General features: G+C 60.9%; 1 protein-coding gene across 3 annotated transcripts; it reads right to left on the reverse strand.

The window, feature by feature from the left end:
- Positions 1-4925: 4925 nt before the first annotated feature.
- Positions 4926-24812, reverse strand: SLC4A1 (solute carrier family 4 member 1 (Diego blood group)). 3 transcript variants are annotated; one of them, XM_068166410.1, is made up of 22 exons: positions 24698-24801; positions 19366-19438; positions 19146-19242; positions 17899-17968; positions 17668-17768; positions 15846-15919; positions 15457-15634; positions 15056-15191; positions 14674-14815; positions 13957-14023; positions 13273-13457; positions 12421-12631; positions 12113-12316; positions 11778-11926; positions 11038-11232; positions 9902-10069; positions 9583-9672; positions 9298-9464; positions 8918-9171; positions 8661-8830; positions 8246-8419; positions 4926-7853 (listed from the first exon to the last, which is right to left on the reverse strand). In XM_068166410.1, the coding sequence occupies exons 2-22, from the start codon at positions 19381-19383 to the stop codon at positions 7773-7775; spliced, it is 2931 nt and encodes a 976-aa protein (XP_068022511.1). In that variant the 5' UTR covers positions 19384-19438; positions 24698-24801; the 3' UTR covers positions 4926-7772. The 3 variants fall into 3 exon arrangements, with proteins under 3 accessions (XP_068022511.1, XP_068022513.1, XP_068022512.1); XM_068166412.1 differs by lacking the exon at positions 19366-19438 and having other exon boundaries at positions 24698-24812; XM_068166411.1 differs by lacking the exons at positions 17668-17768; positions 17899-17968 and having other exon boundaries at positions 24698-24800.
- Positions 24813-25854: the final 1042 nt, after the last annotated feature.

Genomic DNA, 25854 nt, shown 5'->3' on the forward strand with positions numbered 1-25854 from the left:
ATTACAAAATAGAGGAGAGAAAGGGGGGGGACACGAAAGGAAGGAAAAATAAGTGGGGGGGAAGAAAGGAAAAATAAGGGGAGGGGAGGGTAAAAAGCAGGAGGGTGAAGCGAAGGGGTTGGGGGGGGGAAAGCAAGGGGTTGGAAAACGGGGGATGGGGGGGAAGCAGAGAGTTAGGGGACGCAAGGCGGGGGGGGGGAAGAAAAGGGGGAGAGGAGGAGGCGGGGGGGGGGAAGCGGAGGGGTGGAGGGGGAAGAAACGGAGGAGGAGGGATTGGGGGGGGGGGGGGGGGGACGGAAGCCGAGCCGCCTCCCGCCCCGTTCGGTGGGTTCCCTCCGGGCTGGGGCTGCGCTCCCCGCCCGCCCCGGGACACGGCCCCCGGTGGGGGTTTTCCTGGCGGGGGGGTAGGGGGGGGGTGGAATTTCCTCCTTTCCTTCGCTCCCTTCTCCCTTTTCTCTTCTCGCTCTCTCTTAATTTTTTTTAATGCAATTTCTCCAACTCCACCTTTGTTGTGCTGGGCGTCATTCCCCGCAGCCAATCCCGGCCGGGCAGCTGCCTGCAAATTACCGGCCATCCCGAGCTGCCTGCAAATTACCGGCCATCCCCAGCCTGCCTGTACCCAGCCGGCCACCCCTAACGCTAACCGGGCTAACCGGGACTGCTCGCACGCTATGCTGCTAGGCCAACACACGCTGCGACTGCTCCAGGCCACCGGCACCTTCCCGGCTGCCTGTGCGCTACTGCCGAGCCCCGGCCGGCCGCCGTGCTGCCGTGTGAGCCGAGCCCCGGCCGGCCGCCGTGCTGCCGTGTGAGCCGAGCCCCGGCCGGCCGCCGTGCTGCCGTGTGAGCCGAGCCCCGGCCGGCCGCCGTGCTGCCGTTGTGAGCCGAGCCCCGGCCGGCCGGCCGCGGTGCTGCCGTGCTGCCCGTGTGAGCCGAGCCCCGGCCGTTCGCCGTGCTGCCGGGCTGCCCGGCTGCCCGTGTGAGCTGAGCCCCGGCCGGCTGTCCGCCGTGCTGCCGGGCTGCCCGTGTGAGCCGAGCCCCGGCCGGCCGCGGTGCTGCCGTGTGAGCCGAGCCCCGGCCGCCCGCCTGCTACCGACGGCTTGCGCACTACCGGCAAACCCTGGCTGGCTGCGTGCTACCGGCAGCCCATGCACACTGCCGGTGAGCTTCGGCCCTCAGCGTGCCAGTGGCTGCCCGTTCGCTACCGGCGAGCTTCGGCCATCTGCACAGCTAGGCCGGGTCAGGCAGCCCCGGCAGGCACCTGCCGCAAGGATAAAGGGGAGCAGCAGGAGAGCAGCAGGAGGGTGGTGGGGGGCCCCCCGCGTCAAGGGGTGGTAGGATGAGGCCTGGGAGGGCAGGATCAGGTCTTGGCGCTGACTGTGGGCAGCTTCCCGGCCGGCTGCCACAAAATGGCCCAGATCCAGGAGATTTCCCCCCCCCCGCCCCTTGTGTTTATATGCGAGAGGTAAAAACTGATCCCCAAATCTGGGTGCAGTTGAGCCTCCCCCCCCGCCCCCTCCCAACCCGGGGGTGGGGGGAGCATGGTGTTTTATCTGGGGGGGTGGGGTGGTGTCGCAAAGTGTTTTCTTTGGGCGTAATTCCCAAAGGAAGGATCAGTCAAGCCCGGACAGCCAGCTGGATGGACAGCCAGCCAGCCAGCCTCTCCGCCACGTCCCACGGTCCTGCCTCCAGCAGGCACAGCCTCCGAGGTGCACCAAGCCCCGCGCCAGCCGGCAGCGGCGCCGAGCAGTTGATCCCTCCAGCGAGAGCTTAAAAACAACAGCAACAAATTTAAATAAATAAATGAAAATTAGATAAAAATAATAATAATAAAAATATTCAGTTCTGGGTAGAAAGAGCCTTGGGCTGAGCTGTTCCTGGGCTGAGCTGTTCCTGGACCGAATTAGGTGAAATGTCACCGAGGTTTTGCAAAGGGGGGGGGGGGGGGGGGGGGGCGGAAATTACAGAAGGGGAAAAAAAATAATAACACCACCAAAACACAAAATATTTGGAGCCTGTCAGGCCAGACACGAGGAAAAAAATCAACACTTTGAAGTTTTAGCCTTCTTTTTTTTCCCCCTAAACCCACAAATATGCCTTGCTGGCACCCCCTGTCATGTGGGCGTGTGGCTCTTGCCACCCAGCGGGGACAGCAGAGCCCTGGAATTGGGTCACAAGCCCTGTGGTGGGTGGGCCTGGAATGGGGGCTTCCCCGATATGCTTACCACCCCCCTAACCCCCTCCAAATATTCCCTTTCTCGCCCTCTGGCCTCTCCACGGCTTGATTCTGACCAGGGGAGTTTTTTAATCCCTGTTATTTGTGCAGTTGAGTGGCTTTTGGCAAACAAAGGGGCAGTGAGGAGGTGCAAATGTAGTTGGGTTTTGGTTGTGGTTTTTTTTTTGGGGGGGTGTTTGCATTTCTGCTTGTTGAGGGCACAGACAGTGATGGAGAGACCCAGGGCTGTCACAGGCACACTGTGGCCCTGTCTGCGTGGGCAGGGGGGCAGCTTGTGATGGCACAGAGCACCCCGTGATGCTGTGGGCACCCTGTAACCCCACTGGCCCCCTGCACCCCACCAGCACCTCAGTTCTTCCCTTGCAGGGGTGATGCCACGATGTGACCCAACTCCTTGAACCCCACCAGCACCCAGGCTCTCCCCTTGTAGGGGTGATACTGTGAGATGACCCAGCCCCCTGCACCCCACCATCACCCTGCACCCCACTAGCACAGGGTGCTCTGTTTCCAGAGGTGATATTATGACATGACCTGGCACCCTGCATTCCACTGGCACCCTATGAGCTCCCTGCACCCCACCACCAGCACTGAGGCTCTTCCCCTCCAAGGGTGATGCTATGACCTGAGCCAGCTCCCTGCTCTCCACTGTCACACTGCACCCTACTGGCACCCTGCACCCCACCACCAGCACTGAGGCTATCCCCTTCCAAGGGTGATACTATGACCTGAGCCAGCACCCTACAGGCACCCTGCACCCCACTACCCCCAGGGTTCTTTTCTACCACGGGTGATACTGTAACATGTCCCAGCACCCTGCACCCCACCAGCACCCTGCACCCTACATCCCCCTGACACCCTGCACCCTACTGGCATTCTGTAACCCCTGGCACTGGGGCTCTCCCCTTCCAGGGGTGATACTATGACATGACCAAACTCCCTGCACCCCACCAGCATCTGAGCTCTTCTCTTCTAAGGGTGATGCTGTGTCTCTGCACCCCACACCCCACCAGCACCCAGATTCTCCCAGGGGTGATGCCACCATGGGACCTATCTCTCCAGCTCTCCCCATTAGCAAACTCTTTTCCACCAATATTAACTATTCTATTGCTCTTCCCCTTGCGTTTCACACTCTGCCTCCAGCCACCACCGTAGGGCCCCACCACAAACCACCCCTCAGCCACATTTTGCTGGGCTAAGTCAAGCTCAAAGGAGAGCTTAACCTAAATCCCACCCCCCCTAAACCGGGCTGGATCCCGTGGCAGTGACCTTGCTGACGTCTCCCAGGGAATCAAAAGCTCTTCCCCATGTGGGAAGCAAGGAGGACAGGCTGCAGGCAGAAGCCTTCCTCTGCTGCTGGCTGTCAGAGGCAGGGATGGCAGCAGCAGGTCCGGCTGGTGGCAGCTGCGTGCGGAGCTCTCCTGGTGGCACCCAGTGCGGCATGCCCACGTGAGCCGGGCAGGAGGACTCGGGCTGGAAAACACCAACCCCCTACCTCCGTCTCCAGAAAACGAGGGCTAGCAGCTCTGCAGGGCTCGGAAGAAGCTGGGGATGGTGTGGGGATTCGTCCCAGCTCCATGGAGAGCTTGTGGAGCCACAGCCAGGAGATGCTGACCCCTGCATCTGCCCCACGGAAAGGCTGGGGGCGAATGGGCACAGCCCTTCCCGCAAGTGTGGGAACCACGGGTGGGTGCTTTTCCACGGGGGCAGCAGCCCCGCGGGTTGCTCTGGTTAATGAGATTAGAGGTAATCAGGGTCAAATTAGTGCCAGCCTGGGCTGGGGGGGGGGAGGAGCTGGGGCTTCATCTGCAGCCTGTTACAACAACATCCCTGGGCAGGGATGTGGCCAGCAGCAACAGGGCAGCACCCTGGGGTGCAGGGAGGGAGAGTGGGGGCTGAGCATCCTGGGATGTCTGCAGGGGGTGTCCTGGGATACCAGGACGCAGGAAATATTCCAGGATGGCTGCAGGGAACATCCTAGCATGGTTATGGGGAGCATCCCAAGATGGCCATAGGGAACATCCCAGAGTGACCATGGGGAGCACCTCAGAACAGGGGTGAGGAGCATCCACGGATGACTGGGGGGGGGGGAGGGGGGGCACATACTGGGATGGCAGCAGTGAGCACTGTAGGATGCTGAGATTCAGTGAGTATCCCAGGAATGACTATGGGCAGCATCCCAGGAATGACTATGGGGAGCATCCCAGGATAACCATGGGAAACAACCTGGAATGACCATGGGGAGCATCCCATTATGACCATAGTGAGTATCCCAGGAATGACTATGGGGAGCATCCCGGGATGACCATGGGAATCATCCTGGGATGACCATGGGGAGCATCCCAGGATCCTGGGATGCACTGAGTGTCTTGAGACACCACGACAAACACCTCGGCACAGCTGCACTGAGCATCCCAGGAATGGCTGTGGGAAGCATCCCAGGAGCACAACTGGGATTATCCTAGGATGGCCATAGGGAGCATCCATCACAGGATGGCTGGAGGGAGCATCCCAGAGTGACCATGGGGAGCACCCCAGGATGTTGGCATGCAGGGAACATCCCAGGGTGGTTGAGGCAGAGACCTCCAAAGGATGCTGCTGGTCTTTTTCTTTGGGGGAGGGAGGAGGGGTGGAAGGAAAGTGAGGCCTCAGATAATGCCCAAAGAGGGAAAAAAAACCTCCCCCAGCTGCCTTCTGATTTTATTAATTTCTTTATTAAAGCCTGATACAGAGGTGGCTGGGGAAGGGAATAAAAACCCCCGAAGCTCACAGCATTGTTTCTCGTGTACACATAATTAATTAAACTAAACTAAACTAAACTAAACTTAAACCTAAAACCAAACTAAAACTAAACTAACTCCCACCTTCCCCACCCCACCCTGCTCATTCTGGGGTCCAATTTGGACATAAAAAAAGAAGATATGGAAGGAAATTGGCAACTTGATGGGGTGGCTGGATCTGACCCTGGGGTCTGAGCAGGGTCAGCCCTGGCAGGAGGGAATGGAAGTGGGGGCAGGAGGTGGGCAGCAAAGCAAGGGGTGGGGGTGGGGGGTGGGGAGGGAAATCAAGGATGAACTACAAGGATTTAAGTGAAAGGGCTACCAATAATAATAATAATAACAACAATAATAAAGGAAATAAGGACTAATGAGACTCACTCAGCAGTTAAACGACGCTGCCAGACTGGTCCACAGAGTTTAGGCCCTGACCAGGATCCTTCAAAATCAGCTTCTCTAGAAATTAATCCCTTTGGGTTTTTTGTCTCCAAAAGAGAAGTTTCTCTCTCATATATACACACACACACACACCCCCACCCCCCCCCCACCCTCCCCCACCCCCGGGCTGGGGGCACAGTCAGCCTTAAAGAATATATTACAAACTACAAATATACAAATCACTCCTCGCAGCTGCTGGGCTTTGGCCTTTCCTTCCTCATCTTGGTCTTTTGTTTTGTTTTGTTTTTCTCTCTCTCATCTTGGTCTTTTTTTCCACTTCCCCCCCCCCCCCCAGAATTGTCTTTTTTCCTCCTCAATTTTCCTCTTTTTTACCTATTTTTTCCCCCCATTTTTCTTTTCCCCTCCATTTTTTACTCTATTTTACCTTTTTTTTCCCTCCATTTTACTTTTTTCTACCATTTTTTTCCTTTTCCCTCCATTTTTTCTCCTCCATTTTTTCTTTTTTCCTCCTTTTTTCCCTCAATTTTTTCCCCTCAGTTTTTCCTTTTTCCTCTATTTTTTCCACTCAATTTTTCTTTTTTCTTCAATTTTTTTCTTTTTTCCTCCATTTTCCCATTTTTCCTCCATTTTCCTTTTTCCTCCACTTTTTTCCCCTCAATTTTTCTTTTCTCTCCATTTTTCCTTTTTCCTCCATTTTTTTCCCCAGTTTTTCTTTTTTCCTCCATTTTTTCTTTGTTCCTCCATTTTTTCCTTTTCCCCTCCATTTTTCCTTCAATGTTTTGCCCTCAGTTTTTCCTTTTTCCTCTATTTTTCTTTTTTCTTCAATTTTTTCTTTTATCCTCCATTTTTTCTTTTTTTTTTCTCCATTTTTCCTTTTTTCTCCATTTTTTCCCCAATTTTTCTCTTTTTTCCTCCATTTTTCCTTTTTCCTCCACTTTTTTCCCTCAATTTTTCTTTTCCCTCCATTTTTCCTTTTTCCTCCATTTTTTCCCCAATTTTTCTTTTTTTCCCTCCACTTTTCCTTTTTTTCCTCCATTTTTTCCCTCAGTTTTTCTTTTCTCTCAATTTTTCCTTTTTTTCCCTCCATTTTTCCTTTTTCCTCCACTTTTTCCCTCAATCTTTCCTTTTTTCTCCATTTTTGGTTTTTTCTCCTTTTTGTTTTTTTTTCCTCCATTTTTTCTTTCCCCCCCACTCAGATTTTCCTTTTCCCTCATTTTTTCATTTCCCCTCAGTTTTTTTTTCTTATTCAATAATTTTCCCTTATTTATTTATTTATTTTTCCTTTTCTCTTTTTTTCTATTTTCCCTCAAATTTCCCTATTTTTTCTTCCCTTTTTTTCTGTTTGTTTTTCTATTTCTGTTTTCTACTTTTCCCTCCATGCCTTATATTTTCCCTCAAATGTTTTCTATTTCCCTTCCATTTTCCTAGCTCCCCTCATTTTTTTCCCTTTTACTCCCTCCATCTTTTCTATTTCTCCTCATTTTTTCCCTTTTCCCCTCTTTTTCTTTTTATCCTCAGATTTTTTTGTTTCCTTCTCTTCCAAGATGCTTTTTCAGCCTTTTCTGGGGGGGGAGGGAGGGGGGAGGGATTTTTGTTTGGTTCAGAGCAAATCCTACCTGCAGAAGCCTCAACATAAATTTTTGGGGAGGAGTTTTTAGCACATTCTCTTCATAGCAAATCTATAACCCCCCCCTCGCTCCCCCTCCTTGGACTATTTACACCCTGACCCCAGGATGTCCTGGAGAAAATGATAGGGAAAGGAAGGGGGAAGGCTTTGTGGGGAGAAGGGTTTGTCCCAGTGCTCATTGTTTGGTCTGGGGAAGAGGGGTTGGGGGGGTGGGGAGGGCTCCCTGGGGGAAGGCAGCAGGGTTGGGGAGAACTGGGGGACCCCTCGTCTCGCTGCATCTTTGTCCCCTCCATGTCCCCCCCCTCCCTGCCTTCCTCCTCTCCTGGGGCTTGGGAGTCTTCCTCCAGCTCAGTGCCTGATCACAGCCCTGGCTTGGCTTTGGGGACAGGATGATGACACAGGGCACAGGCATCCAGACCCCCTACCCCCCCAGACCAGGCAGCCCCAGTAGGTAGCAAAGTGCAGGTGAGCTCACAGCATCCAAAATATGTAACAGAAAAGGGGAAGGTGGGGGGGGGGGGAGGGCAGGGAAGGGTAGGGAGGGGAGGAGAAAAACAAATAAAAAGCTCCAGTCATGGGGTGTGCAGGTGGGGACAGGGCTCTGGGCTGTGTCCCCACCTTGTCCCCTGTCACCCAGTGGCCCCAGGATGGCAGCAGTGGAGTGATAAGCTGGTGGGGAAGTGGGGGGCCAGGGGGTGTGGGGACATCCAGGGGTCAGGCAGGTGGCAGTGAGCCCTTAGCTGGGCATCTGCACCTCGTTGTACACATCTGTGCCCTCTGCCTCCTCAAAGGTCACCACGGCGTCATCTGCGTCCAGCTGGAGGAACAGGAGAGGGCATGAGGTGGGATGGGGCCAGGGATGGGGATGAGGGGGACAAAGATGGGATAGACACAGGGACAGTAATGGGGCTGGAAATAGGGCCAGGGGTGGAGATGGGGCCAGGCAGAGAGTGGGGAGGAAGCAGGAATGGGGACAGGATTGAGGATAGGGTGAGGGATGGAGACAGGGGTGGGAGCTGGGATGGGTCTGGCAACAGGGGTAGGAATGAGGCAGGAACAAGGATGAGGATGGCGACAGGCAGGGACAGCAATGGGGATGGGGACAGCAACAGAGATGGGGACAGCAATGGGCACAGAGAGGGATGAGGATGAGGACAGGGATGGGAATAGGGACAGGGCTGGGCTCCCAGTCCATGCCAGGCTACATACACATCTGAGCTCGACGTCCTGGAAGATCTTGGGCAGCAGGAAGCGCCGCAGGGGCACGGTGAGGATGAGGACAAAGGGCAGTGCCAGTGAGGCCGGGGTGGACTTCACCACCCACAGCAGCACGAGGACTATGATCTGGATCAGGGTGAAGAGGTGCATCCGCCAGGTCTTCACCTGCAGGACAAGGAGCCCCGTGGGGTCAGGGTGGTGGCTCCAGCACCTGGCACCCTTCTCAGGGTGCTGGGTGCTAGAGAGGGGCAGGACAGGAGGCCCAAGGAGCCCAGTGAAAGTCAGCACTGGAGGAGGAGGCTCTTCGGGGAGCCACAAGCAATTGCAGGAGGCACCATCGGGTGTTGCAGCCTAGGACACCACCGGGGTCGTGGCCACCAGGCCAGGGGACACAGGGCTCACTCACCCGGGTGACATAGGGCTCGCTGGGGTGGTACTTGGGTGGCATCAGCAAGAGCAGGATGCGGTCAAAGAGCTGGATGCCAAAGAGGGAGGTGACGCCCATGTAGAGGAAGATGCCAAAGAGCACGGCCAGGGGGATGTACTTCAGGATGGGCTCCATGAGGATGGAGACACCTGCCAGGGAGAAAGAGCGGTCAGGGAGGTGTGCTGGGGGCACGGAGCTCGGGCCGAGCAGGGCTGGGGGGCTCCTCCCCGGCTCACCGATGAGCACTGCCACCAGCAGGCCGCTGATGCGCTGCTCCTTGACCTCCAGGATCTGAGGCTTCCCGCCGGGAGCAGAGGTCTTGCTCATGACGGTGAGGGCGTTGGCGTGGGTGATGGTGCGGACGGTGGTGGCGCTGAGCCAGGGCATGCCAAAGAGGGCAGCCAGCCCCCCCATGGCCACGATCAGCAGCAGGTCCAGGTGGAAGCCGGTGCCCTTCACCAGCTTCCTCTCTGGCTTGCTGACGATGAGGCTGTTGGGGACGGAGAAGGGAGAGTCAGTGGTGGGAAGGTCTCTTTCCATCCCTGTCCCACCAGGCACCCTGCAGCCTTCTTGTCCCTCTCTGCACCGCCCCTCCCCAACGCCCCCGAGTCCTCACGTGGTGATCTGTGTCTCGAGGAAGATGAGGATGAAGACCAGGAGGGCAGGCACCACGGAGGCAAACATCATCCAGACGGGGAAGGTTTGTTTCAGCCCCATGGGATTGATAAACCAGCCCCTGGCAGATGAGTTGGTGACCTCCAGCCCTCTGGGGACACTCAGTTTCTGGATGGGAGCAGAGATGGAGGAGTGAGGGCGCAGGGACAAGCAGCCAGCCCTGCACAGCCTTGTTGGGTCCAGGCGTGTCCCCCAGCCCTGCCCTGCCCCCCCACTGCTCCCAGACCTGTGTGTAGGTGTCCCGGATGAAGAAGTCTGCCAGAGCCATGATGAGGATGGAGATGGGCACCCCAAAGTCCCCGATCAGTCGCCGGGCCTGTGGGGACACCACGACCATGTTAAACCCTCCTGTGTCCCCACCCGGCCAAGAAGTCCTCCCCACTGTGTCCCTACCCAGCAGTGAGCTCCTGAGAGAGCTCTGCAGGAGCATGCACTGAGTTTGCATGTTCCCAGCCAGCCCCTCTCAGGGTGCCACATCCACCCAGCCTCAGCTTTGTCCCCAGTGGGGTTGAGTGGGACACCAGTGTGACCTCCCCCATCCTCACCTTGCCAGGCAGGAAGGCACTGTTCTTGAACTTGCGGAGGAAGAAGGCCAGGAAGAAGGTGCCAGCCATGAGGACGAGGGACAGCAGAGCTGTGTTGGGCTCTGGCACGTTGGGCACATACGTGGCGTTCACGTTGTAAAATCGCTGCAGTGGGTGGTCCTTGAAGATCTGGGGAGGGAAGGGGAGGAGGTCAGGGAGGATGGGATCCTCCTGCACCCCTCCTGCCACTCTGGGAGCCCCATGGCACCGTGCTGGTGGGTGCTGGATGAGTGCCGGGGTGCAGTGAGGCCAGGAGCTTGGCGCACCGCTGGCTTTAGGTTTGCTTTCCTCCATGCTTCTGCAGAAATGGGGCTGGGGGTAACGGCTGGGTGGCACGATGGGGACAGCCAAGTGTGGCCCCACTGCTGACCTTGTGTCACCCAGGGTGTTAGGGGCTCCTAGGGGGGTGCTGGAGGGCACCGTGGTGTGATGTGGGTCCAAGGTGTGATGGGGCATGTGTCCTGCCTCTCATTTCTCCTTGCCCCAGAGATGTCCCTGTGGGCACCCAGTGCCTGGGCTGACACCACCCCATTGCTGCTGGCTGGCTGGCCAGGGGCTGAGGCAGGGCATGGGGGAAGAAATCAGAAGTCTCCAGGCAGGTGACAGGAGAGGGGGGGATAGTTTACACTAAAAGAAGGAGATTCAGACTAGAGAGAAGGAAGCAATGTTTGACACTGAAGGTGGTGAGATCCTGACCCAGGCTGCCCAGAGAGGGGAGAGATTCCCCATCCCTGGAACCACTCCAGGTCAGGTTGTCTGGGGCTGTGAGCGACCTGCTCCGTCTGGGGCTGTCCCTGCTGACTGCAGGGACCTTTGGAGAGTCCTTTCCCACCCAAGCTGGGATTCTGTGATTCAGTTCCTGGGCAAGGACCATGTTTGCTGTAGCCCAGGAGAGGCATTTGCCTGAACTCCACCTGCCTGTCCCCAAAGCCCCTGCAGAGAGAAGCAGAAGCTGGGAAACACCTGGGAAGGGGGAGAAAACTCTAGGAGAGTCCCTCCCCCTCTTGCATCCTTCACCCAGCTCCTATGGAAAGCTGGGTGATGAGCACAAGCTGCAGCCTCCCCCTTGCCCCCCATGGGCCCCCTGCGCCCCTCACCGTGACGAGCTTGGAGAAGGTCTCGAAGATGAAGATGAGGGAGATGAGGAAGGAGAAGATCTCCTGGGTGTAGCGGGACAGGTAGCGCACCAGGAAGCTGCCCTCACAGGCCACCACCACCAGCACCAGCAGGATCAACCAGAAGCCAATCCAGACACGGCCCACGATGTACTCCATGTCATTGGCACTGCAGAACTGGGGAGCCAGAGGACACAGCCCTGTCAGCCCCCCTCCTGGCATGGGCACCCAGGTGGGCTGGGCCCTGGGGTCCCGTGGTGGCCCTGCACCTCCTGCCTGGGGGCTGAAGGGTGCCAGGATGGGGCAGTGGTACCTCAGGGTGGCAGGACCCCTGTGGGATCACTCAGCTGGCAGCACCCTAATGGCATCACCTGCCTGGCATTGCCAGTGTGGTGTCACCCATGTGGTGTCATGAACCTCACATCACCCTGAGCCCCACATCACATCCAGATGGCTCTACCTACATGGCATGATCCATGTGCCATCCCCCACATGGCACCACCCATGTGCCATCCCAGCAGTGCCATCCCTCGTGTGCTGTCTCACCTGTGCCATCATTCAGACAGTTCTACCTGCACATGTCACCCACATGGCATCACCCACATGGCATCACCCACATGGCATCACTCATGGGCTGTCCCCCACACCCTGTTCCTCTGCCAGGGCTGATGGGGACACCAGGAACCCGCTGTGAGGACCCAGGGGCACAGGGTGGCACCTACCGAGTAGAAGGCTTCCTCAAAGACAAGGAGGGGCCCTGAGAAGCCGACCACAAGCAGGGGCTGGGCGCTGAGCAGGCTGAAGAGGACGCACTGCACGCAGGTGGAGACCAGCAGCTCCGACACCCCCATCATGCCCTTGGTCTTCTCACCTGGGGGGCAGCAGAGCCAGTGTGTGCTGGGGGCGGGCACGGCGCCCTGTGCCCAGCCCCCACTTCTCAGCACCAGGATTAAGGGCTTCAGTGACCCCCTGCGAGCACCCTGAGGGGGGCGGTGCTGCAGGTGGCGCTCCCCCAGCCCCGCACCCCGGAGTGCCCCCAGCTCGTCCCCTTCCTTACTCAGCAAGCCCCCAAAGGTGACGGCAGGTGACAGCGCCGCGAAGTAGATGAAGATGACTGCGGCCAGGCACTGGGGGCTGAGGGCATCCTTGATGTCGCTGAGGTATTTGGGGTACCGGCGGCGGATGTCCCTCACCAGCCCCCCAAAAGGCCTCCCCGTCCTGCGCAGGGGGTCGTCGTCCTCCGCCACCGGCTCCTCCAGCCCTGGGGATACAAGCAGGGGACCACGGTGGGACCTTGCATGCAAGGGGAGAATCCCACCAGCCCCCAGGACAAGGGGAGGGGTCCTGGGGAAGTCCCCACCATACCCAGGTCTTTCACGAAGGCTTCGCCCGCAGCCTTCTCTTGGGGCTGGTAGCGGCGGCGGAGCAGCTCCTGCTGCAGCGGCACCAGCCCGCGGAGGAGCTGCTCGTTGGGGGTCTCGGTGGGCGGCAGGACGATGCTGGCCTCCAGGAAGTCCTCAACCCCCTGCAGCAGATCCCGGCGGCCGGCAGCCAGGTAGGCATCCCGGCGGAAGACCTGCAGCGGGGCCCCGGGGACGGGAGCTCAGCCGTCGCCCTCAGGGGTTGAATGGGTACCAGCCTGGCCCCCGAGCATCCCCGTGGGCATGAGGCATGGTGGGGGCATGAGGGCTTGGGGTGTGAGGGTGGGCATGGGACCTCAGGAGCTTTGGGACAGCGAGACCAGAGGAGTGTGGGGACATGGGGCCACAGGTGCGTGGGGATCAGGAGGGGCATGAGGATACAGGGCACAGGAGCGTGGGGACAGGTCTGCTTGGCCACACAGGGACCAGAGGACACATGGGCACATGGGGACATGAGGCCACAGGGTCACAGAAGTGTGGGGTCAAGGGGTGCATATGGACATAGGGACAGAGGTGCATGGGGACATGGGGACAGAGGTTCACAGGGACACAGAGACCCAGCGGGATGAGGACACCAGTGTGTGGGAACAAGGGGACACAGTAGCATGAGGGCACAGGTGCTTGGGGACAGGGGACACGGGGACAAGGGCACAAAGAGGAAGGTGGCACTGGTGGACCAGCCCTATCGGAGGGTGCAGCCCCAGGGCTGGAGGTGTCGGAGTGCCCAGGGGGGCTGGCACACTGGGTGGCAGTGGTGGTGCCAGTGGCAGTGGCGGTGGTGGTGGCAGTGCCATACCCTCTCAGACATCATGGTGGCCACGGCACGGCCGATCTCGTGGTAGCTGATGTGGGGACTGTCAGGGCCCAGCACCACGAAGAGGAAGCGCACAGGCAGGGGCACGTCCAGGACCCCGTCCAGGGTCACAGCATCCTTCAGGCGCACAAAGGCCAACGTTGGCTGCTCCAGGAAGGCTGCACAGCCTGGGGGGGGGAGGATGGGAGGGGATGGGGGTCATGGGGGGTCATGCACAGGGACGTGAAGACGTGGGGGGACAAAGGGAATAGGGCAAGGAGACAAAGACATGAGGACACAGGGACGTGTGGACATGGAGGGTAAAGGGACGTGGGGACATAGGGACAGGCAGGCATGGGAGCACAGGACGTAAGGGTGTGGGGACGTGGGGGCAGAGGGCACATAGAGACCTGAGGACATGGGGACACAGGGGAGTGGAAGATCAGGGTGTGAGGACAAGGGACATGGGGACACAGGGCACAGAGAGCAGCACTGAGCAGCAGCAGGCGGCAGCGAGGGCTGAGGACAGGGACAGTCAAAAAAAGGTGCAAGAAACGCAGCAAGTGAGCGAGCAGGCAGCAGCTGGTGGCACCAAAGCTCCCCCTGCACAGCCCAGCCCTGCACCCACCACTCTGACCCCCCACCCACCACCCTGCCCCTGCCCCCACCCCGCTGCTGACCACTCACCCACGAGGACCAGCGTGGCCTCAGCATCCTCAGGGATCTTCTCATGCAGCTGGGGTTTGCTGCTCCCCTGTTGCAGGCAGACGAGTGGCAGGAGTCAGCCAGCCAGCCTTGGTGGCTGTCCCCTGCATGCCCCCTCCGTCCCTTACACCTCTCTGTCAACTCCTGCCTGTCCCTGTCTGTCCTGTGTCACTCACTGTCACCTGCATGTCTCCTTCTGTCCCTTGCCTGTCCCCCTTTGTCCCCTGCAGGTAGCCTGCCGTCCCCTGCATGTCCCCCACTGTCCCCTGTGTGTCCTCCTCCAGCATCTCTCCCTCTGTCCCTTGCACGTCTCTGTCAGCTCCTACCTGTTCCTGTCTGTCCATGCCACCACTCTGTCCCCTGCATGTCCCCTGTCATCCCCTTCATGTCCCAGTCTCTCCCCTGCATACCTGGCTTCATCCCTTGTGTCTCTATCACTTGTTTGTCTCCCTCTGTCCCCTGCATGCCCCCTGCCATCACTTGTATGTCCCCTTCTGTCCCTTGCAAGCCTGGCTCCCTCTCTACCACCCCTGCACCCACAACGTGGGGGTCCCCGTGGGAGGTCTCTGCACCCCCTTTGGTGTGCAGCCATCTGGTGTCCGTGCCAAGGCGTGGGTGCCCTCAGCAGCACTCGTGTGCATCTCCCAGCAGCCCTCCAGCGCTCCCCGGTGCCCCCCGCTGGCCCCCAGCGCCGCTCGCCTGCTCGGTCCCCGGCAGCCTGCGCATCTCCAGGGGCTGCTGCTCCCGTAGCAGCGGCTGCTCCGTCTCTGTCCGGCCGGTACCGGAGCGCTGCAGCTGTGCTGGTGGCAGAGTCCTCACTGACTCAGTTTCATTGGGGTGTCTGGAACAGTGCGGGGGGGAGGGAGGACGCTGTCAGACAGGTCAGCCCTCCTGACCCCCCAAAACTCCGTAAGACAGCCCATGAGGTGAGTGGGGACCCCCAAACTGGGCTGGGAGGCAAAGCTAAAGCACAGAGGGGCTTTGCCGCGCTGTGCCAGGCTCCAGCGGGACCCGGTGGGGTCAGATCCAGTCCAGCCGCTGGGATTCCCACCCCCAGGGGGATCACCAGCCCTGGTCATACTTGTGCTGCAGCAGCAGCGTCCTCAGGATGTCGTCCCGGTCCTGCGGCTTGATCTGCCCCTCGTAGATCATCTGGTCAATGAGGGCATGAGCGACGGCTGCCAGCGAGGTGGCTGCCACATCGAGGAGCACAGCACCTAAGGGGACAGCTCCATCACCCTCTGGCCACTGCGAGCCCTCTCCTCCCCCCTGCCCCAACCTAGCCCCAGATGATGTCCCCACCACCATCCTAGCCCCAGGCGATGTCCCCACCGCCATCCTAGCCCCAGATGATGTCCCCACCGCCATCCTAGCCCCAGATGATGTCCCCACCGCCATCCTAGCCCCAGATGATGTCCCCACCACCATCCTGGCCCCAGATGATGTCCCCACCGCCATCCTAGCCCCAGATGATGTCCCCACCTTTGGCCAAAGCCCGATGGATCTCCAGGAGGCTGCGGTAGGTCAGGAAGGAGAGATGGGGCTGGCCCCAGTGTCCTGCTTCCTTGAAGTCCTCCTCCAGTTTGAGCCAGTGGCTAGCCTCCATCCAGCACAGCTCCTTCGTGGTGTCCATGACCAGCTCATGCAGCTCCACGTAGCCCTGCAGCCAGAGCCAGGGTGTGGAGGGTAGGTGAGAGTCCCCCCAGTCACACCGGCGATCACCAGGAGCCCCAGAGCTGTGGCCGCCCATGCCCAGCACGCTCCGTACCCTGGTGTCCCCAGGGCTTGGTGTGAAGTTGGTCCTTGGGTGACCACAGTGCACCTGCCCCTGGGAATGGGGAGAGAATGGGGGTCCCCGGGGCAGCACCCACCTCATGGGTCTCCCGTCGGGACAGGGGCCTCCTGCTCCCTGCCACCTCCAGGTCCACATCAGTCACCGACGAAGCTGTGAGCAGAGTCACCGACACATGAGAGGCTCCCTGCCCCAGCCCAGACCCCCTGAGCTCTGTTGGAGGAATCCACACCCCCTCATCCTCACCCAAGACTCACCCAAGACCCAATTTGTGTTGCCTGGATGCGTCCCCTGCTCCATCACCCGCACCCCAGACCCAGGTGGGGTTTGCTGGGTGTGTCCCCCACGCACTGCCCCATCCCAGATCGAGGTGGAGTTGCCTGGATGTGTCCCCTGCTCCATCACCCCCACCCCAGACTAGGCTGGGTTTGTCTTGATGTCTCACCTGTTTCACCACTCTCACCCCAGACCCAGATGGAGTTGCCTGGATGTGTCCCTGTCTCCATCACCTCCGTCCCAGGAGGGATGTGTCCCCCACCCACTGCCCCATTCCAGCCCCAGCTGGGGTTTGCTGGATGTGTCCCCACCTCTGTCACCTCCATCCTTAATCCCTCTTGGGGTTTGCTGGATGTGTCCCCACCTCTGTCACCCCCATCCTTAATCCCTCTTGGGGTTTGCTGGATGTGTCCCCACCTCTGTCACCTCCATCCTTAATCCCTCTTGGGGTTTGCTGGATGTGTCCCCACCCCTATCACCCCCATCCTTAATCCCTCTTGGGGTTTGCTGGATGTGTGCCTCCAGCAAGCCCTGCCCTGGGAACACCACCGGGGCCGGGGTGAGGGCAGGGCTCATGGCCACGCTCTGCCCCCCCCCACCCCGTGCCACCAGCATCAGCTTGACCCCTGCAACCAGCCCTGCCCCTTGGACTGGAATGGGGACAGCACATCCCCAGCCAGCCCTCAGGAGCTCAAGATGTTGCTGTCCCTGTCCCCTGCCTACCTGCGGCCCCCCCTGTGCCCCCCACGGGCTCCGTGCCTATAAAGCGGCGCCGAGCCCCACGCCCCGCAGCCGCCCTGTGTGCACCGTAAATCCCGAGGCACTTTGCCTTTGCTGACAGTAAACACCAGCACGACTCTGCCCGCGGCCACCCCAGCGCGGGGGACAGGCTCACCCTGTCCCCCTTGTGCCCTGTTGGGGACCACCACAGTCCCCCTGCTGCCACCAGCCAGGCCACCCACTGGGGTGATGCCGCAAAAGCCTCATCCCGCTCTGCCAGCCGGAGGGTGCTGTGCCCACACAAGCAGGGACGAGGCATGTCCCCCGCCCTGGTGTCCCCGAGAGCGTTGGCAGTGGCACATGGGCACGTGCCTGTCCTCGCCCCGTCCCGCTGCTGCCACCACCGAGCCGCCCAGCGCCAGCCGGCGTTCAGCCCCAAGTGGTTCTTGTCCTCACCCCAAACAAAGCCTTTATTTATCCTCAATCAGTAGGCGATTACGGGCAAGCGGCAGCGGTCACCGGGGCGTGCCCTGACGCCTGGGTGATGGGCACCTCACGGCGTGCCCTGACGCCTGGGTGATGGGCACCTCACGGCGTGCCCTGATGCCTGGGTGACGGTCAGACCACAGCATGCCCTGACGCCTGGCTGATGGGCACCTCGGGGTGTGCCCTGATTCCTGGGCGATGGGCACCTCACGGCATGCCCTCACGCCTGAGTGATGGGCACCTCGGGACGTGCCCTGATGCCTGGGTGATGGGCGCCTCACAGTGTACCCTGACAGCTGGGTGATGGGCACCTCGCAAAGGACAGCGACGGGGTTGGCAAAGCCCCAGCAACAGAGAGCTGGGGTTAGGGGCGACGCTAGGGCTGGGGTCTGTCCCCCGGTGCCCCCACGGTCACTCACGTTGCCCTCTGCCACGGCGGCTCACCCGTCCCGGGGGGGCCCCTGCCGCACGCCTCCTCCCATCCAGGTCATAGCATCCCCGGCGGCTGGGCAGATACTGCCTGCAAAACACACACCGCCGGGACCGGGATCAGCGCCGGGCACCCCGTGGGTGCCAACAGCCTCCCCTTGCCGATGCCAGCTGGGCAGGTGGGGCAGCGTCCGGCCCCCTCCCCAGTTTGGGGGACTCACCGCAGGGGCGTCAGCTCCTCGGCTCTGGCCCTCCATGCGTGTAAGGGGGACCCGGTGCCAGCGCCAGCCCCTGCGCAGAACAGGTGGCAGCGTTACCCCCCGACCTGTGTCACCCCGAAAAGGGACCCGAGGGGCTGGGTGCCAGGAGTTGGCATGGCCCAAGCACCCCCTTGAGGTGGCAGCGGGAAATCAACCCGGCTTTGGGCAAGGGCATGCTCTGGGGCACACAGACTCCCCTCACCTCCCTCCCCAGGGGCTCTTGGTTGTGGTCTTAAGGACCTTGCATGTCCCCAAGCAGGGCCCCATCTCGGGCACCCACAGCCCTGGCACTCGAGGTGGCACCTCACTGGCTCTGGGGCTTGGGCAAAGGGTGTCACTGCCTGTGGGGAATGGGATCCCAGGGGTTCTGTGTCCCTGCCTGAGCCGCTGGGCTCCGAGCGAGCCCCACTGCCTGCACAGTGCTGGCACCCATGCAACATGCCTGTGCCATGCTGGCACCTATGCCATGCCAGCACCCATGCAATGCTGGTGCCCATGCAATTCTTGCACCCATAATGCTCATCTGTGCAATGCTGGCACCCATGCAGTGCTGGTGCCCCTGCAGTGCTGCCACTCGTTCATCACTGGTGCCCACATAACCCTGCCAGTTGTGCAACACGTCTGTGCAGTGCTGGTGCCCATGCAGCACATCTGTGCCATGCTAACACCCATGCAACTTGGTGCCAAAGCAACATGGATGCCCATGCGATGCTGTTAGCGATGCAACACTGATGCCTCTGTAATGCTGGTGCCCATGCAACATGCCCGTGCCATGCTTGTACCCATGCATTGCTGGGCACCCTCAAAACTCTGGTGTCCATGCAACATGCAACCTTCAATCACTGGTTCCTCTGCAATGCTGTATGGTGCCATCACCTATGGAGTGCCATCACCTATGGGGTGCCATCGCCCATGCAGTGCCATCGCCCATGCAGTACCATCGCCCATGCGGTGCCATCGCCCATGCCATGCTGTCACCCGTATGACACTAATGCCCATGCAACGCCATCATCTGTACAACGCTGGTGCCCATGCAATGCCATCACCCAGATGAGTCCAGTGTCCATGCAATGCCATCCCCTACGTGACACTCATGCCCATGCAATGCCATCCCCTACGTGACACTCATGCCCATGCAATGCCATTCCCCAGGCAGCACCCATGCCCACGCATCCCTGCCGTCCCCAGCAGCCACGCATGTCACTCACTGCTCATCTCCCCCAGCGACAGGTGGGATCCTTTTAAGCCGTGGTCTTCGTAGCCCTCAGGGTCGAGGCTCCTTCTTATCCCCTCCTCGTAGGCCTCCTGCGGACAGAGAGCAGGTGCTGAGCCGGGCCCAGCACCCCCAGCACCTGGCCGGGGCTGTACTGGGGCGGGAGCCGGCCGGGGCTCAGTGGAGAGCCGGGGCTGGGGGCCGGGGCTCCCTACCTGGCCGTGCCCCTCCATGGCCCTGGCCTCGCTGTGTCCCCGCACTCAGCCCGGCGACACCATCACCCGGGCTCTGCGGCGGGCGGGGGGGGGAGGGTGGTGGGGGAAAGGGAGAGAAAATAGATTAGGAGAGGCGGGGGCAGCGTTTGGTGCCCCTCCGGGACCTGGGTTTGTCCCCCGGGATGGGCTGGGGCCGGACACACCAGGCAGTTCCCGCAGCCCCTACCCTTGTAACCCGCTTCCCGTGGGTCGGGGGGGGTCCCCGGGGGAGTATTGCCCTGCCCTGCCCTGCTGCCAGCCGGGTGGGAACCGACGTCAAGAGACAGCAGAGCCCTGGCAGCTTCCCACCAGGGACGTGGCATCCCACCCCTGCCTGAGTTCAACTGCATGTGGACCCATGTCCAGAGGTCAAGTCTGTACGGACCCACACCCAGGGGCCAGGTCCCATTAAGGACCCACTCACAGGCCAGGGGCTGGGATTCCACACGATCCCTCGCGTGTGGATAGGGTCCCATACACCCCCACGGACGATGACCCACATATGAGGGCTGGGGTCCCACACTGCAGCACCCACACCTTCCCTTCCCAAGCCCCCTTGGCCCCTGGCAGAGCACTGGGGTGGGGAAGGGGACATTGAGACACTGCTCGGCTCATGGGAGCACCCCAAAACAGGGCGACACAAGCATCCCTCCACACCGCAGCTGGAGGGTCCCCTACCGTCCCCCACCTCAACTCAGCACCCAAATCCTTGCCCCCCCTTAGCCCCCTCCCCCCCGGGCGGTAGGTGGTTGTGTGGAGGTGGGAAGGTGTAGCTTCTACCTACAGCAATCCGCCTCCCTCCTCCCCGCCACCCCTTGCACCCCTCTGTGTCCCCCTATCCCCGGGCTGCACCGCCCAGCAGCTGCCCCGCGGCCTTGCTGGGGGGAACCGCCAGGGGGCGCCTTGCTCCCGCACGCCTCCCTCCCCTCCTGGGGGGGGACCCGAGAAATAGTGACCCCCCCCATCACCCCCGTGACACTCCATGGCCCCCCATTGTCCCTCAACCCGGAGCATTCAGAGAGGGGGTTCAGGGAGGGGGTTGCCCTTCCCTGGGACCTTCCAAACCCCACCTCGCTTCCGCGCCCCCCCGCCGTGGGCCCCCCCCAGATTAGGGTGACGGGGACTCCGGATGCCCCCCAACACCCAATTACAGGGACCCCACGCGGGGGAAGGGGTCATGAAGTGGGGGACTGAAATGTCAGGGCATGGGGGGGGGGGGGTGGCTTTAGGGGGGGACCAGCCCCCCCAGATCTCACCGGGGTGATGCAGGACCTCGCTCCCGGCCGGGGCAGAGGGAGCCAGGGCGAGGGGGTCCCGGCTGCTATCCCCGACGGGGCGCGGGAGCCGCGGCGGGGACAAGGGAACCGGGGCCACGGGAACCGGGGCCGGCTCCGGACCGGCCTCCTCCTTCCTGCCCCGCCTGCTCCCCCCAAGCCGGCCCGACCCGGGCCCCCCCCGGCTCCCCCAGCCCCGCCAGCGGCTCTTGCATCAGCCCGGTGCGTCGGGCTGGGCCCCACTGATAACGGGCAGGGCTGCGGGCCCCCGCCCCGCTCCCCGCCGCTGCCCCCTGCCCTGTCCCGGGAAGCGGCAGAACCCCGAGGCCACGGTGAGGGGCTGCGGGACCCGCGGGACACCGGGAACCCCGCGCCCGGGTTACCCGAGTTCATCCCTGTGCCACCCTGCACAGCACCGAGCCCAGAGGCTCTGCAGGGTGTGTGCAGTGCAGAGCCCATAGCTCCTGTGCCATGCACCCCATGGGCACAGCACCGAGCCCATAGCTCATGTGCCATGCACCCCATGGGCACAGTGCAGAGCCCATAGCTCCTGTGCCATGCACCCTATGGGCAGAGTGCAGAGCCCATAGCTCCTGTGCCATGCACCCCATGGGCACAGCACCAAGCCCATAGCTCCTGTGCCATGCACCCCATGGGCACAGTGCAGAGCCCATAGCTCCTGTGCCATGCACCCTATGGGCACCATGCAGAGCCCATAGCTCCTGTGCCATGCACCCTATGGGCACAGTGCAGAGCCCATAGCTCCTCTGCCATGCACCCCATGGGCAGAGTGCAGAGCCCATAGCTCCTGTGCCATGCACCCCATGGGCACAGCACCGAGCCCATAGCTCCTGTGCCATGCACCCCATGGGCAGAGTGCAGAGCCCATAGCTCCTGTGCCATGCACCCCATGGGCACAGCACCGAGCCCATAGCTCCTGTGCCATGCACCCCATGGGCAGAGTGCAGAGCCCATAGCTCCTGTGCCATGCACCCCATGGGCACAGCACCGAGCCCATAGCTCCTCTGCCATGCACCCCATGGGCACAGCACTGAGCCCATAGCTCCTGTGCCATGCACCCCATGGGCACAGCACCGAGCCCATAGCTCCTGTGCCATGCACCCTATGGGCAGAGTGCAGAGCCCATAGCTCCTGTGCCATGCACCCCATGGGCACAGTGCAGAGCCCATAGCTCCTGTGCCATGCACCCCATGGGCAGAGTGCAGAGCCCATAGCTCCTGTGCCATGCACCCCATGGGCACAGCACCGAGCCCATAGCTCCTGTGCCATGCACCCCATGGGCAGAGTGCAGAGCCCATAGCTCCTGTGCCATGCACCCCATGGGCACAGCACCGAGCCCATAGCTCCTCTGCCATGCACCCTATGGGCAGAGTGCAGAGCCCATAGCTCCTGTGCCATGCACCCCATGGGCAGAGTGCAGAGCCCATAGCTCCTGTGCCATGCACCCCATGGGCACAGCACCGAGCCCATAGCTCCTCTGCCATGCACCCCATGGGCAGAGTGCAGAGCCCATAGCTCCTGTGCCATTTGAGGTCTCTTCCAACCTTAGTGATACTGAATACTGAATACTGAATCCCATGGGCATAGCACAGAGCCCATAGCTTCTCTGCCACACACCCCACAGGCACAGTGCAGAGCCCATAGCTTCTCTGCCACACACCCCACAGTGCAGAGCCCATAGCTCCTGTGCCATGCACCCTATGGGCACCATGCAGAGCCCATAGCTCCTGTGCCATGCACCCTATGGGCACAGTGCAGAGCCCATAGCTCCTCTGCCATGCACCCCATGGGCAGAGTGCAGAGCCCATAGCTCCTGTGCCATGCACCCCATGGGCACAGCACCGAGCCCATAGCTCCTGTGCCATGCACCCCATGGGCAGAGTGCAGAGCCCATAGCTCCTGTGCCATGCACCCCATGGGCACAGCACCGAGCCCATAGCTCCTGTGCCATGCACCCCATGGGCAGAGTGCAGAGCCCATAGCTCCTGTGCCATGCACCCCATGGGCACAGCACCGAGCCCATAGCTCCTCTGCCATGCACCCCATGGGCACAGCACTGAGCCCATAGCTCCTGTGCCATGCACCCCATGGGCACAGCACCGAGCCCATAGCTCCTGTGCCATGCACCCTATGGGCAGAGTGCAGAGCCCATAGCTCCTGTGCCATGCACCCCATGGGCACAGTGCAGAGCCCATAGCTCCTGTGCCATGCACCCCATGGGCAGAGTGCAGAGCCCATAGCTCCTGTGCCATGCACCCCATGGGCACAGCACCGAGCCCATAGCTCCTGTGCCATGCACCCCATGGGCAGAGTGCAGAGCCCATAGCTCCTGTGCCATGCACCCCATGGGCACAGCACCGAGCCCATAGCTCCTCTGCCATGCACCCTATGGGCAGAGTGCAGAGCCCATAGCTCCTGTGCCATGCACCCCATGGGCAGAGTGCAGAGCCCATAGCTCCTGTGCCATGCACCCCATGGGCACAGCACCGAGCCCATAGCTCCTCTGCCATGCACCCCATGGGCAGAGTGCAGAGCCCATAGCTCCTGTGCCATTTGAGGTCTCTTCCAACCTTAGTGATACTGAATACTGAATACTGAATCCCATGGGCATAGCACAGAGCCCATAGCTTCTCTGCCACACACCCCACAGGCACAGTGCAGAGCCCATAGCTTCTCTGCCACACACCCCACAGTGCAGAGCCCATAGCTTCTCTGCCACACACCCCACAGGCACAGTGCAGAGCCCATAGCTCCCACATCATGGGTATGGTATAGAGTCCATATCTCCTGCACTATACACCCTGTGAGTACAGTGTAGAGTCCATATCTTCTACAACACACAGCCAGTGTGCACTGCATGGAGCCCACACCTTCCACTCTCTGTGGCTAGCATGACTCAGGGCTGGACTCACACCTCCTGCGCAATGTGTCCAGCACGGCTCAGTATAGAGCCTGTAGGTCCCCAAGCACACATCCCACACCTTCAGCATGGAGTCCATACATCCCACACCATCCACACAGCGTGGCTTGGGGCAGCACTTCCCTCCCACAGCAGGACCTCAGTATGGAGCCCAGACATCCCATGACCTCCATGAAGCACGGATGAGATTTCTCATCCAGCAGGTGCTCAACATGGCTCAGTATGGAGTCCATACATCCAAACCCATCCATGAAGTGTGTCTCAACTCCCTCCCACATCAGGTGTCCAGCCTGGCTCAGTATGGAGCCCACTGACCCCATGCCATCCCCATGGCACAGCTGGGCTCTCTCTTGCAGTGGCTACCAGCCTGGCTCAGTATGGAGCCCACTGACCCCATGCCATCCCCATGGCACAGCTGGGCTCTCTCTTGCAGTGGCTACCAGCCTGGCTCAGTATGGAGCCCACTGACCCCATGCCATCCCCATGGCACAGCTGGGCTCTCTCTTGCAGTGGCTACCAGCCTGGCTCAGTATGAAGCCCACTGACCCCATGCCATCCCCATGGCACAGCTGGGCTCTCTCTTGCAGTGGCTACCAGCCTGGCTCAGTATGGAGCCCACTGACCCCATGCCATCCCCATGGCACAGCTGGGCTCTCTCTTGCAGTGGCTACCAGCCTGGCTCAGTATGAAGCCCACTGACCCCATGCCATCCCCATGGCACAGCTGGGCTCTCTCTTGCAGTGGCTACCAGCCTGGCTCAGTATGGAGTCCATAGCTGTCATAACATCCACACAGCACCGCTGGGATCACCATGCACAGGTGCCCACTGTGCCATACATCCCACACCAGCCATGCCCCACGGCTCAGCTCAAGCAGCAGGTGCCACCATGGCTCAGTACAGACCCCACACCCCCTGGCCCCAGGCACCCCCCGCTGCAGCACACCCCACAGCCCCCACCCCCGAGGCACCCAGGAGTGCTCCTCCAACCCCTCAACGCCCCACCCGCCCCCTCTGCCCCCCTACTTCCAGCACCTAGGGACACCCTAAAGAGCCACCACCCCATCACCCCACACCTACCCCCGGGGTGGGCTCCACGACGCCCCTGCCCTCGCCGCCGGCCCGTGCCCGGGCTGTGCCTGCTGCTGCCCACGGGGAAAGAGCCGCGCGGGGCGGGGGGAGCGCTCCCAAATGCCCTGAGTCACGCTCACCTCCCTAATCTGCCCCCCCCTTAGGCTCACACGGTCTCCCCCCTTCCCCCCCCCGGGGCCCCCCGTAAACAAGGTTATCGGGGAGCAACATCTTGCGGCGTCGAGGTTGCGCCCTGCGCGCTGCCCGCCCGCGCCCCGCGGACCTCCCCAGCCGCTTGCTTTGCCCCTGCTCGGCCGTGCCCCTGCTCCCGGTGTCGTCTGTGTCCCGTCCCGTCCCCCGTCCCCCCCCCCCCCCCCCCCAGATCTTGTTTACGAGGCTCTGGGTTTCCCTGTGGGGAATCCCCGGAATCCCCTCCCGCTGTCCCCCCCCTCCCCACGGGCTGGGGTTTCCCTTTTCTTGATTCTCAGAAATCTAAAAAAGAGGGAAGGAGGGGGAGCCTGAGGAGGTTCCCCTGGGGGAGGAGGTGTGGGGGGCTGGGGGGCTGGGGGGGGATGGACAGGGCTCTCCGTGCCCCACACCCTGGGATCAAGGGGGGGTGTCCTGGGGAGAGGTGGTTGGGGTGGGTATGGCTGGTTTGGTGCAGGGCAGGGGGGAGTGCGTGCAGAGGTGTGAGTGTGCACGTGTGAGTGTGCATGTGTGAGTGACAACACCTGTGTGTGCACGTGTGAGTGTGAGACAACACCTGTGTGTGCATGTGTGAGTGTGCACGTGTGAGTGTGACAACACCTGTGTGTGCATGTGTGAGTGTGACAACACCTGTGTGTGCACGTGAGAGTGTGAGACAACACCTGTGTGTGCACGTGTGTGTCTGAGAGCAGCTGTATGTGCACGTGTGAGTGTGCATGTGTGTGTGATGACACCTGTGTGTGCACGTGTGAGTGTGAGACAACACCTGTGTGTGCATGTGTGAGTGTGCACGTGTGAGTGTGACAACACCTGTGTGTGCACATGTGTGTCTGAGAGCAGCTGTATGTGCACGTGTGAGTGTGCATGTGTGTGTGCACATGTGTGTGTGTGACAACACCTGTGTGTGCATGTGTGAGTGTGAGACAACACCTGTGTGTGCATGTGTGAGTGTGCACGTG

Source organism: Melanerpes formicivorus, unplaced genomic scaffold (genome assembly GCF_026170545.1).
Source record: "Melanerpes formicivorus ecotype bairdi unplaced genomic scaffold, bMelFor1.0.p_v2 SCAF_100, whole genome shotgun sequence".
NCBI classification, from domain to species: domain Eukaryota; kingdom Metazoa; phylum Chordata; class Aves; order Piciformes; family Picidae; genus Melanerpes; species Melanerpes formicivorus.

What these genes read in the sequence shown, in the direction of transcription:
- SLC4A1 (XM_068166410.1), bottom strand. An exon ending in GCTGGTGGCAGTGCTCATCG is followed by an intron (nt 8,831 to 8,917) that starts GTGAGCCGGGGA and finishes TCTCCCTGGCAG; the next exon opens with GTGTCTCCATCCTCATGGAG. An exon ending in AGGACGTCGAGCTCAGATGT is followed by an intron (nt 7,854 to 8,245) that starts GTATGTAGCCTG and finishes CTGTTCCTCCAG; the next exon opens with CTGGACGCAGATGACGCCGT.